Consider the following 12,820-nt stretch of genomic DNA (forward strand, 5'->3'; position numbering starts at 1 on the left):
TGACTGACAATAGTCCAACCATGGAAAGGATCAGAGAATTATCTAGGACTGAAAGCATAAGCTACAGCTAGCTAGCACTGCAGTGTATAACATGTGGTGAGTAGTTGACTCAAAGAGAAGAAAAGACAAAGTTGAACAGTTTGAACAAATTATTTTATTTCCAAAATGAAAGGAGAAGCGAGAGAGAGAGATATTTCCGTCACATATTTACACTTTCAGTTCACTTACTTAGCTAGCAAATGCAGCTATCTAGTTAGCCTACTCAACAACTTGGCTCAAACAAAGGGATGCTATGTTAGCTAGCTGGCTATGACTATCCAACACAAACACTCGGAACTCTTCCAAGTCAAGTTAAGTGCTAAACTGCTTACTGACTGTACACTGTAATGTTACTGCATGTGTTGTAGCAGGTTTACTAACGCGTTAGTTCTATTAGCTAGTTGGACTATGACATTACTTTAGCTAATATTAGGTGACAAGGATGTAGGCTGTGTTGTAGCAGTTTATGGTATGGTTTGATTGGAAGGGTTTTTTCGCCTGGTCACATACAGCTGATGTGTTGTGCATTTGAAGTCCAGAAGCGAAGGGAAAAGTGAGAGGAAGGAGAGAAGGAATACAAACGTGGCTGTTATGAAAGGAACTGTTTGTTATGCATGATCAGGGTGTATTCATTCGCGCGATTCTGTTGACAAATGTTCTTAACATGGAAAAAACATACCTGAATTGTTCCAGTAATATCTCTATTTCAGCTAGATGCAGGCGAGAGTGTGCAAGCGATATTGAATGTGTCACTGCTGTCATGTGTCACTGTCTCGTCACCGCAAAATTTGCTCTCGACCTGTTGAACCTACATTCTAACTTTCATTCATAGGCTAGGTTGCTACCTCATGATGGGTATAGGGAATGTTAGTATCATGTAGTAGCCTAAACCTATCGCTGTACATTGAACAGGGTGAGTGAAATATGAATGACAGTCATCCATATCCTGTAATAGAATTAAGGCCATGCTCATGAAAAAACTAATCGTCCTGCCTCATCTTAAACGGCACTGACCACCACTGTTTGGTGTGGCACCATTCTTGGTAAACATTTGGAAAAACTGTTGAGCTGAAAAACCCAGCCGCGTTGCAGTTCTGACACAAACCGATGCGCGTTGCACCTACTACCATACCCCTTCAAAGACACTTAATATTTGGTCTTCCACCTAAATGGCACACATGCACAATCCATGTATCATGTCTCAAGCTTAAAAATCCTTATTTAACCTGTTTCCCCCCTTCATCTACACGGATTGAAGTGATTTAACTAGTGACATCAGTAGGGATCATAGCTTTAGCCTGGATTCACCTGGCCAGGTCTAAGTCTTGGAAGGAGCAGGTGTTCTTAATGTTTTGTAGACTCAGTGTTAGCACTACAGATAATCAAGTGCTATTTGCATGGATGCATTTTGCTCTGTTGTTTTACAGGATGATTTTGATTTTATAGAGCGTGCTTTAAGGGAATAGTATGTCACATCTAGATAAAAACTAATGTGAAAAATAAAACAGAGAAATGTTATTAACCACACTACCTATTTATAAGTATTTATTAATTAATTAATATTCATATTGAGCTTCTACGTCTGTGTACAGGAACGTATTATTTGGAAGAGAAAATATATCAGCTTATTGTTAAATTTATTGACGTTCTTTCCAATACAAAAAGTGGTAGTAACTATTGTTACCAAAACTGCGTTACCCACTCCAGCCAGCAGATGGCGAAGTGGCGTCTTTCAGGTGTTGCTCTTGCGTGACGTATAATGGACTGGACGGGTCGCTTCTTCAGGAACAACAACGCGGATACTCTTTCAACCACCTCGGTAGCTTGCTAGCCAACACTAAAACTGAAAGGTTTACGTTTTAGACCATGTTTGTGTACATTAGCTAATCCCAGTGTTTTAAACAAATTTCGGTTGACGTATCAACTGCTTAACTTTAACCTAATTTGCTTGTTCAATTTTGCAAACTTGTTAAAGATTGATACTGAGCCTAGCCACTAGGTAGTCGCTAATGCTACCTAGCTAGCTAACATCCCTGACAATGAGCACACCCAAACTACTCCTCCCTTGCTAATGAAGGAGGGGTCTGCTGTATGGGAAACAATCTTTCAGAATGAAAAGGGAGGAAGAGGAGGCTGTTATAGTGAAAGAAGAGAAAAACCTTTTAGAGAGGAAGAGGATGCTATCTCAATAAAGGTGAGGAGGAAGAAGTTTTGGGAGTGAAGAGGAGGAGACAGAAGATCCTGTATTAACACCGTGAGTACTTTCTTAAAAGCAGGGCACAAACTAGGCAGTTTTGAACTGTGGGGCAATCTACCTGAATTTCTATATTTTAATATTGGTGTTCAGTACTGTATAAAGTGTTAACGTTCGATCTGCCATTGGTACATGTTTTTGTTGGGACTTCTTTCCAATTAGATCGTATTGAATTTCTCCATGTGTCTATATTACAAGTTCCCCTCATCTAAGTAACAGGCTTTTAAAATTCAATATGGTGCATATTTTCTACTCTAAAATATCAAAGGAGGCAAAGTTCACCCATTTTGTGGAAACGACCCTTTACATTTGCACACAAAGAACATTTTAGAGAATCATTGAATGAAAGTGGCCATTTCTAGACTATTATTGCCCCTGTTAAACTCTAAGATTGCAATGATGGTCATAAAGTTTACCATCTGTTGATGTCCTCGTTCACACAGGCAGCAGAACATGACTATCGTGCGATTCCTCTGGGAGGCCTCAACAACCATCCTTTGATGCTTGACGAGTCAGAGACGAGTCTCTCCAGATCAAACACCAGTTGGTACAGGTTGGTCTGTCAGCATACAGCTTGCTCTATCGGGTCTGGCTGGGCTTTCTGTAAAACACTGTTTTGACAACAGTGGACATCAGCATCCATAATGATATGTGTCTGTTCCCCCTTTGTGGTTACCAAGGACAAACACTAGCCCTTCCCTCCCTTCCCGGACGTCCCCGTCGTCGTGCTCTCCCGGTAGCACCTTACTGCTGGGTATGAAGAGGTTGTCGTGCAATGCTGGTGGACTGCAGGAAAACAACTGGCTGAGTGGAACTGCTGAGAGGAGGAGGAGAGAGAAAAGGATCAGATTTTGACTCATCCAAGTAAGTGCTGTTAGTTCAGTTTGAACAAATAATAGATCTGCCCACTGCGTATCTGTTACCAGGACAACCAGCAGAGGTCTGTTAGTCGACAGGATGATTAGACTGGTATCTGGTTACCAGGACACCAGCAGAGTTCTGTTCAGTTGGACAGGAATAGGACTGGTTATATGTTACCCCCCCCCAGGACAAAACCAGCAGATTCTGTAAGTTGACATTGAGTATAGATTGGTATCTGTTACCAGGACAACCAGAAGTTCTGTTAGTTGACATGAAGAATAGACTGTATTCTGTTACGGACAACCAGCAGAGATCTGTATTGGACAGGAAGATGATAGGGTAATCTGTTGACCAGGACAACCACAGATTCTGTTAGTTGACATGAAGATAGACTGGTATCTCGTTACCAGACAACCAGCGAAGTTCTGTTAGTTGACATGAAGATAGACTGGTATCTGTTACCAGGACAACCAGCAGAGTTCTGTTTAGTTGACAGGAAGATAGACTGGTAATCTGTTACCAGGACAACCAGGCAGAGTTCTGTTAGTTGGACAGAAGATTAGACTGTGGATATGGATGTTTATGGAATATCATACACTGAAAGAGGATCTCATGCCAATGGAAAAGGAGAGAAACCAATAGACCATATATAAAACCTTTATGAAAGTTCGTTCTTGGAGACGAAAGTTTCAATATCCGTTGAAGGGTGCTTGTTTTACACAAAAAACTTTATCTTAAACATTATGGATGTTACATTGCCTGTCCAGTCAACTCCCCTATTCTTTACAAGACTGCTAGAACAGGGCCAAACTGAACTCCAGCACTGTTAATTAATAACTTATAATGGAGGAAAGTTGATCAGTGCCCACTCAAGAGAAAGCTTTGAATGTAACCAGTGCCTGCAACCTGATCAGGTTATCAATCAACCACCAGGGTAGTTACAAAACAGTACAGAAATGAAATCATCAACATATTGTTGATCTATATATTTATTAAATGCTGCAGAAATTTGTTTGAAAGCAGTATCCCAGATTTCTTTGATGTAGTTGATCACAATATAGTATAGCCATATCTAGAAAACAAAGTCCAAAGGCTGGACCTATTGCTATTTAGATCATACAAATGTTCTATAGGGATTCTCCTATGTTGTTGGTTGTGTTGGGTTATTTTTTTTCACAGTAATAACTCACGGACACTAGAGAAGCTTTAACCAAGTTTAATATTCCCAAAAGGTTTTGTAACAGCTGTAATTCAGACAAACCAACATTTGGTTCCATCCAGATATAGCGGGCAAAAATGTATTTAGTCAGACACCAATTGTGCAAGTTCTCCCACTTACAAAAGATGGAGAGAGGTCTGTAATTTTCATCATAGGTACACTTCAACTATGACAGACAAAATGAGGAAAAAAAATTCCAGAAAATCACATTGTAGGATTTTTAATGAATTTATTTGCAAGCATATGGTGGAAATAAAGTATTTGGTCAATAAACAAAAGTTTATCTCAATTGAACTTTGTTACTTGACCTCTTTTTGGCAATGACAGAGGTTGAAACGTTTTCTGTAAGTCGTCCTCGTCACAAGGTTCATTGGTGGCTCTAAATACTTTTTTGCCCACGTTATATCTTCACGTAAGACATTCCTCCTCCTCTCCAATCCATTACATTTATTGGTTCCACAGGAAGAGAGTAAAGAGCGGGTAACAGGATACCAAACCTTGTACTCCCGGGATTAGAATCTGTCCTGACCTTCAACCCCTCCATTCATCTAATCCACACGATGTCCAATCTGTCTCCCCTGTTTCCACACTTTGCTTTCCCTGCGTAAACCAATAATTGTTACTGTAAGGCGTAATCACAGTCCTTACCAGTTTAGAAATGTGTTACAGGTGTAGAAGAGGAGTAGGATTGGTTAACACTGCTCTACACTCTCCTAGATAATGCTGTTACAGGTGTAGAGAGGAGTAGACTTGGTTAACACTGCTCTACACTGTACCTAGATAATGTGTTTACTGTGTCGGAGAGGAGTAGGATTGGTTAACACTGCTCTACACTCTCCTAGATAATGTGTTACTGGTGTTAGAGAGGCAGTTAGATTGGTTAAAAACCCCCCCCCCACGCTCACACTTCCTAGATATGTGTTACTGTGTGTAAGAGGACCAGAGATTGTGTTAACACCTGCTCTTACACTCTCCTAGATAATGTGTTACTGGTGTAGAGAGGAGTAGGATTGGTTAACACTGCTCTACCACTCTCCTAGATAATGTGTTATGGTGTATGAGACAGTGATGGTTAACACTGCTCACCAACTATCCTAGATGTGTTCGGTAGAAGAGTAATTGTGTTCAGTCTACTCTCAGTATGTTTAGTGTGAGAGACGTAGGGATTGCGTTAACACTGCTCTTACACATCCTAGATTTAATGTGTTACTGTTCGGGGTAGTGGAGGACCAGGTTTGGTAACACTTGCTTACACTATCCAGATAATTGTTACTGTCGTGTAGGGAGGAGTTCAGGACTTGGTAACACGTGCTCTACACTTACCTGATAATATGTTTGTACTGGTGGTAGGGAGGACATAGATGGGTGTTAACCACTTTGCTCTCACACTGTATCCTAATAATGTGTATGGATGTAGAGAGGAGTAGGATCTAGGTTAAACACTGCTACTACACTATTCCTTAGATCATGTGTTAACTGTTGGTGGTAGTGGAACCACGATTGGGCTTAACACTGCTCTACACTCTCCGTAGATAATGTTGTTACTGGATTAGAGAGGAGTAGGATTGAGTTAACACTGCTCTACACTCTCTAGGAATCTTTTGGAGAGTAGATGGTTAAACTGTCTCCTGATAGGGATGGTTAGGGTAGGGAAGGATTGCAGTCTCAGGTTGGAAGACCTGAATTTATTTCAGCACCAACAGATCAAAGCGGAACAGAAACCCAAACGTATGTTGTGCTCCAAATTGAATCTTCATTTTAACAAAACAAAAAGGCAACAGGGTGAACATATCATAAAGTACTCAGAAGGAAATAGTAGGAAGATTCCTCTCAGGAAAACAGAGTAACATTTACAAATGACTCCACAAAAGGACAAATGGCAGACGGAGGATAAAAGGATGAGGATGAAGTCTGTATGTGGCCAGACAACGGGTGTGTGAAGCGTTAGATAGGTGGCGGCTAGAGTCCGGGGTGAGGGAAGGGTTTTAGTGGTGGCAGCAGCAGAACAAACGCGGGCGTTGATCGGGAGGGTTTGTTGAACAGTTAGAGTCGACGCAGCAGAAGCCGGGGGTTGATGAGTGAAGGGCCGTTTGACAGCAGTAGGTTCGGCAGCAGCATAGAAAGGCGGGGTTGATGATGAAAGGGCGTTTGACAGCAGTAGGTTCCGCAGCAGCTGAAGGCCGCGGGGTTGTGACGAAGTGAAGGGCGTTTGATCAGCAGTAGGTTCGGCAGCGCTAGAAGGCCGGAGGTTGATGACGTCGAAGGGCGTTGACAGCAGTAGCGTTCTGCAGCAGCTAAGTAGAAGGCCGGGGGTGATGAGTGACAGGCGTTTGACTAGCAGATAGGTTCGGCCGAGCAGCTAGAAGGGCGGCAACGGCTGAACGCCTGAGGCTGGACAGGAGGGGAGCGCCAAAGCGAAAGTTCTGGCTGTGACATAATGAGAGAAAATCAAAGTAGAATACTTTAATTATATATTTCTCAAAATTCCGTTCTTCGTCCGTTTATATTTTCCAAGGTTTCTGATATTGTCTCTGTTTCTTCAGTGTTTCGCTCTCAAAATCACATTGTTAATTAGAAAAAACAACACAAAAGGCAGGACCACTTTTTTTTCGGCTGAGAGAAAATCTAAGATCAGTTTCATTTTTAGGTGTAGCATATTCCTTGTAATTCAAGTCACCAGCAAGGCCTTGCTTGGTTAGTGGTGTCTCTGTAGCACACATGTGATTGCAGGAGTTTGCTTGAACAAATCACAACTGGATTGATGCACAATAAGCAGTGATATCATTCTGCCAGGTAGGCCATAGACTACTTTGTAGTTGACAATTTAAGTTGAAAAGGTTTGTGGGAAAAAACTGAACTTAATGTAATGTAAATGTAAAAACTTTTCCATCAACCAGAAGATGTTGTCATTGCATCATCGCTAACAGTACACATAGTGGTAGGACAAAATGCACTTCAGACAGGGGCATTCTGGCCTGTTTCCTCTTCAGAAAGTTGAAGGAAATACCAAATCACTGAGGTGAATTTAAAAAACGATTGAGGCAGTGGGTTAAAAAATAACCTAGTGACAAAAAGATGAATACAAATTATACCACCACCAAAAGGCACTTTAGAGACAGGAAGGGCAAAGGGGCATGTGCTTCTACCCAGGTAGAGTCTCCTATCTGTCCCATAGTTTGCCTTTTGCAAAGCTGCGGCACTGCTTTATGTTGCTAACCTCACCTTAAATAGTCCCATATGCCACTGGTAGAAGTTTTTCATTGTTTTGGGAGAATTATGTGAGGTGTTGTTAGCGTGCAGCCTGGTTCAATTTGACGAGGCATGCGCTATTCCAAGCTATGTCGCTCCGCTTACAATCTGTCATACTAATTGGCCAGCGTCACCCTGGAGGAACTTTTGGCCTCTAAGAAGGTAAACATGAACATAACATCTGGTGTTGTTTTAAATTTACTTTGTTTGACATGGCTTTATTTTTGTTCCAATCTGTGTTACCACTCAGTGCAGCAAAATGCAATGTGAGTTTTTCAGGTTAATGCTTTCTTGCGTGAGCGTATAATTTAATGGATGGGGCGGAGGCTTCTTTCAACACGACAAAAGGCCCTTCTGATTCAACAACCGTGCGGGTGGTTTGCTAGCGAACATAAACAGGAGCAGTTTAAGCTCTTTAGACTAATCCTGTGTTATATTATATTATTATGGTGGTATTAGAACACAATTTCTGTTTACGTATCTAATAGTTCATTTTAAACGTAATTTGCTTCTTAAATTAGGGAATGTGTAACTTCATACTTGCCAACTAGGCTAATCGCCCAGAGCATGAGCTCACTAAACTAGCGGAAAAATAAGTTCTGGTAAAGGAGAGGAAGAAGCTTCAGGAATGAAAAAGGAGGAAAGTGCACGTAACATGAAGGAGGGAGAATGAGTGAAAGAAGAGGCAGAACCTTTGGAGTAAAAGAGGGAAGAGGAGGCTATCCCAATAAAAGAGAGGGAAGAACGTTTTGGAAGTGAAAAGGGAGAGGAGGGAGGAGACAGAAGATCAGATTAACACCAGTGAGTACTGTCTTAAAAACACGTGTGGTTTTTAAGGGGCATTCTACTGAAGTTCTACACTTGAATATATTGTTCAGTACTGTAGGAATTGTTAAAGTTTGAATTTGCCATTGGTACATATATTGTGGGGTCTTTTATATTAGGTTTATTGAATTCTCCATGTGGTCTACATTAAAGTGCACCTCATCTAATATAACAGGCTTTTAAAATTCAATATTGGTGCATAATTTACACTAATTTACTCTTAAAATATCAAAGATAAAGGGAATGCAAAAGTCACCCAATTCGTGGAACATCCCTTTTAAACAACACAAACAATATTTTACAAAAATCATGATGAAAGTGGCTATTTTAGGCACTTTTTAGACATTTTCATGCCTTTTGTAAGACTGTGATCGCAATAGAAGTTCATAAGTTTACCATGTGTTTGATGTTCTCATTCACACAGGAGAGAGACACGACTATCATGGATCCTCTGGGAAGCCTCAACAACATCCTGATGCTGACGAGACAGAGAAGAGTCTCTCCAGATCAGAACACCAGATGGTACAGCTTGGTCTGGTCTAGCATACAGCTTCCTCTATTGGGGTCTGGGCTGGGTTTCTGTAAAGCACTTCATGACAACAGTGACATCAGCATCCATAATGATATGTGTCTGTGTCCCCTCTTTATGGTTACCAGGACAACGCTAGCCCTTCCTCCCTCCCGGAGTCCCCGTGTCGTGCCTCTCCCGGTAGCACCTTACTGCTGGGTATGAAGAGGTTGTCTGTGCAGCTGGTGGACTGCAGGAAAACAACGGGGCTGAGTGGAACTGTGAGAGGAGGAGAAGAGAAGAAAGGATCAGATTTGACACATCAAAGTAAGTGCTGGAGTTTAGTTTGAACAAATAAATAGATCTGTTCACTGGTATCTGTTACCAGGACAACCAGCAGAGTTCTCGGGTGGCAGCTCCTTTGTTTGGCTTTAGGGACAGATTGTTTAGCACCTCGTTGTCCACGGCATCTGAGTCTGGCGTCTTTATGCTCGAAGTGGGAGAACATGTATTTTAGCTCATCCGGTAGGGTGGCGTTGGTGTCTGCGACATGACTAGTTTTTAAAGTTTTTTTTTTTTTTTTATTCTGTGACCGTTAGACACATTATGCCTCGTGACTAAATAAGTCTTCATCATTTCTATGACTAGTACCACGTGGACAGACTGAGTACTACCACGTGGACAGACTGACTACTACCACGTGGACAGACTGACTAGTACCACGTGGACAGACTGACTACTACCACGTGGACAGACTGACTACTACCACATGGGCAGACTGACTACTATCACATGGACAGACTGACTAGTACCACATGGGCAGACTGACTAGTACCACATGGACAGACTGACTAGTACCACATGGACAGACTGACTAGTAAATGGACAGACTGCTAGTACCACATGGGACAGACTGACTAGTACCACTGGAGACTGACTAGTACCACTGGACAGCTGACTAGTACCACATGGTAGACTGACTGTATACCACATGGACAGACTGACTAGTACCACATGGACAGACTGACTAGTACCACATGGACAGACTGACTAGTACCACATGGTCAGACTGACTAGTAACATGGAAGACTGACTAGTACCACATGGTACAGACTGACTATACCACATGGACAGACTGACTAGTACCACATGGACAGACTGGAACTACTATAACATGGACAGACTGACTACTACCACATGGACAGACTGATGGACAGACTTCATTAGTGTGTGTGTGGAGCATGCTGTTTATTTAGTCAGGCAATGCCCACTATTCTGACATATTTTAGAATGTTAATTATGTGAACGTCAATGCATAATGCCATTGGGTAGGCAAAATAAGAATAAACATTATTGTTAAAGTGGCTAATGCATATGTTTTTTAGCATCATTTTGGGGAGAGTTTTATCCTATAGGCTATTACAACAATTAACTTAAAACGTCGGTACTTGAAATTACAATGAAAGTGCTTGAAAAAGGCTGAAGTCCGTTGACTTGCCAATGTCTATATGAATTCCTGCGCCTTGCTCAGCCAGCAAATGAAAGATAAAATAATCTGCTATTTAAATGATGCACGCATCATTAACTTTCCTGTCATATCGTCAGATCTTGTCCCCCGGACAGTAAATTTCAGTTGGCGCTGAACCCAGTCTGCCGTTGGTAAATGTTCCTTGATTGTTGAACCCTGTGTGTGCGGTTTAGGGTCTATATGTCTACCACTCCGTATAGCCGTTAGCGATGCTAAGTCTTCGGTAGACGTATAGCTGTTAGCGATGCTAATGTCTTCGGTAGACGTATAGCCGTTAGCGATGCTAATGTCTTCGGGTAGACGTATAGCCGTTAGCGATGCTTATGTCTTCGGGTTTATCGTCTATATGTCTACACTCCGTGTAGCCGTTAGCGATGCTAATGTCTTCTGGTGTAGGGTCTATATGTCTACATCCGTATTAGCCGTTAGCGATGCTAATGTCTTCTGGTGTAGGTCTTATGTCTACCACTCCGTATAGCGTTAGCGATGCTAATGTCTTCGGTGTATCGGTCTATATGTCTACCACTCCGTTAGCTTAGCGATGCTTATGTCTTCTGGTGTAGGGTCTATATGTTACAATGGTCTATATGTCTACCACTCCGTATAGCCGTTAGCGATGCTAATGTCTTCGGGTAGCCGTATAGCCGTTAGCGATGCTAATGTCTTCGGGTAGACTTATAGCCGTTAGCGATTCTTATGTCTTCGGGTAGATGGAAAGACAATTAAAAAGTATCCTCTGCCTACCTGGCAGAATCGTGATTATTTGCATCAATGCATTGGCCATTTTGTTTTGAAAACTCCCCATCACAACTGCGCTATAGAAACACTGCTCGACAAACAAGGTTGTCTGGCTGGTGCCAACAAGGCTGTCTGGCTGGTGCCAACAAGGCTGTCTGGCTGGTGCCACTTGAATTAAAGGGTAACTACACACAAACATTTAGATTTCCCCAGATTTCCCCTCATGTGGTTTAAGCTTGTTGTGGAATTAGAACATTCAATTATGTTTTTCTGTTGAAAAGTGTGATTTTGAGAGAGAACCTGAATAAAATGGGGGAAATCAGTCCTCGCGTTTTTGTTCTGTTGTCGTGGTATCTCTTTTCTTTGCTGTTACAGTAAATAAATCTAAATCAATGTAACAACACAGGGGAATGCTAATTTAACAGATGGCTAGTCATTATTAGCCTGGTTCTATTATGGGACACAGGCCAGGTCATTATAAATTAGCACATTTAATTGAGGGAAAATGTGGTTGCTATCACTGTTGTCGTTGTCTCACCTAGCTACCTTAAGATGGATGCACTAACTGAGGGAAACTGTATTTACCATCACTGTTGTGGTTGTCTCACCAAGCTACCTTAAGATGGATGCACTAACTGAGGGAAACTGTATTTACTATCACTGTTGTGGTTGTCTCACCTAGCTACCTTAAGATGGATGCACTAACAAGTTGCTCTGGATAGTGACCATACTATTCCCTTAAAGCCACACAGTGTAAAATACATGGGTCATGTAAACAATGGAGCACATGCATCACATGCTAAGAGCACTTGACTGTAAGTCTCTCTGGATAAGAGGGTCTGCTAAATGATTAAAATGACAAATGTATGTGGAGATTTCATTCAGGTCTCCCTGTTTTAATCACTCTGTTTGTCTTTGGCAGAAGAGAGACCAGACTCAGAGGAACCAGAGACGTCTGAACCAGCGAGACGACATCACTGTTCACAGTGTGGGAAGAGTTATACCCGTTTATGGAGCCTGAAAAACCATAAGAGAACACATGCAGGGAAGAAGCCGTATCATTGCTCTCAGTGTGGAAAGAGTTTTACACGGTTAGGGAGCCTTGAAATACATAAGAGAATACACACAGGAGACAAGCCTTACCAATGCTTCCAGTGTGGAAAGAGATTTATCCAGTCAACACACCTGAACGAGCATAAGAGAATACACACAGGGGAAAAACCATTCCAATGCTCTCAGTGTGGAAGGACATTTTCMCGATCAGGGGACCTGAAATCTCATGAGAGAATACACACAGGGGAAAAGCCTTATCACTGCTCCCATTGTAAAAGTAGTTTTCTTATGCGCTTTCAGATGCCATGACTGGGTAAATCTTTCTACACAGAGAGCAGTGGAAAGCTTCTCTACATGTGTTTTCTTCTCATGCTTTTTATGTCCCCTAATGACAAATACTTATTTTCACACTGGAGTAGTGATAGGGCTTGTCTTCTGTGTGGTGTTATATATTCTTATGTGATTAAGGGAACCCCAACCGTAGTAAAACTCTTTCCACACTGGAGCAGTGTAAGGCTTCACCCCTTGTGTGTTCTCTCATGCTCG

At 41.8% G+C, this 12,820-nt stretch overlaps 1 protein-coding gene across 4 annotated transcripts in view; it reads left to right on the forward strand.

Moving 5' to 3' along the window:
• The window catches only part of LOC111970758 (sodium/potassium/calcium exchanger 1-like), a 197,565-nt gene that overhangs the window by 45,740 nt on the left and 139,005 nt on the right, over positions 1 to 12,820 (forward strand). For 2 of the 4 annotated variants that reach the window (XR_011480641.1, XR_011480642.1), the window contains exons 2-3: positions 8,872 to 8,969; positions 9,105 to 9,283. Coding sequence is in view for 1 of the 4 variants with exons in the window: in XM_070445780.1 (XP_070301881.1) it covers positions 9,105 to 9,282 (178 nt within the window). In the remaining 3 variants the exon portion in view is untranslated. Of the gene's footprint in view, positions 1 to 8,388; positions 8,424 to 8,871; positions 8,970 to 9,104; positions 9,284 to 12,820 lie in introns of those variants that run through there. The other 2 variants (XR_011480640.1, XM_070445780.1) reach the window with 2 other exon arrangements.

This window comes from Salvelinus sp. IW2-2015, linkage group LG11 (assembly GCF_002910315.2).
Source record: "Salvelinus sp. IW2-2015 linkage group LG11, ASM291031v2, whole genome shotgun sequence".
NCBI lineage: Eukaryota > Metazoa > Chordata > Actinopteri > Salmoniformes > Salmonidae > Salvelinus > Salvelinus sp. IW2-2015.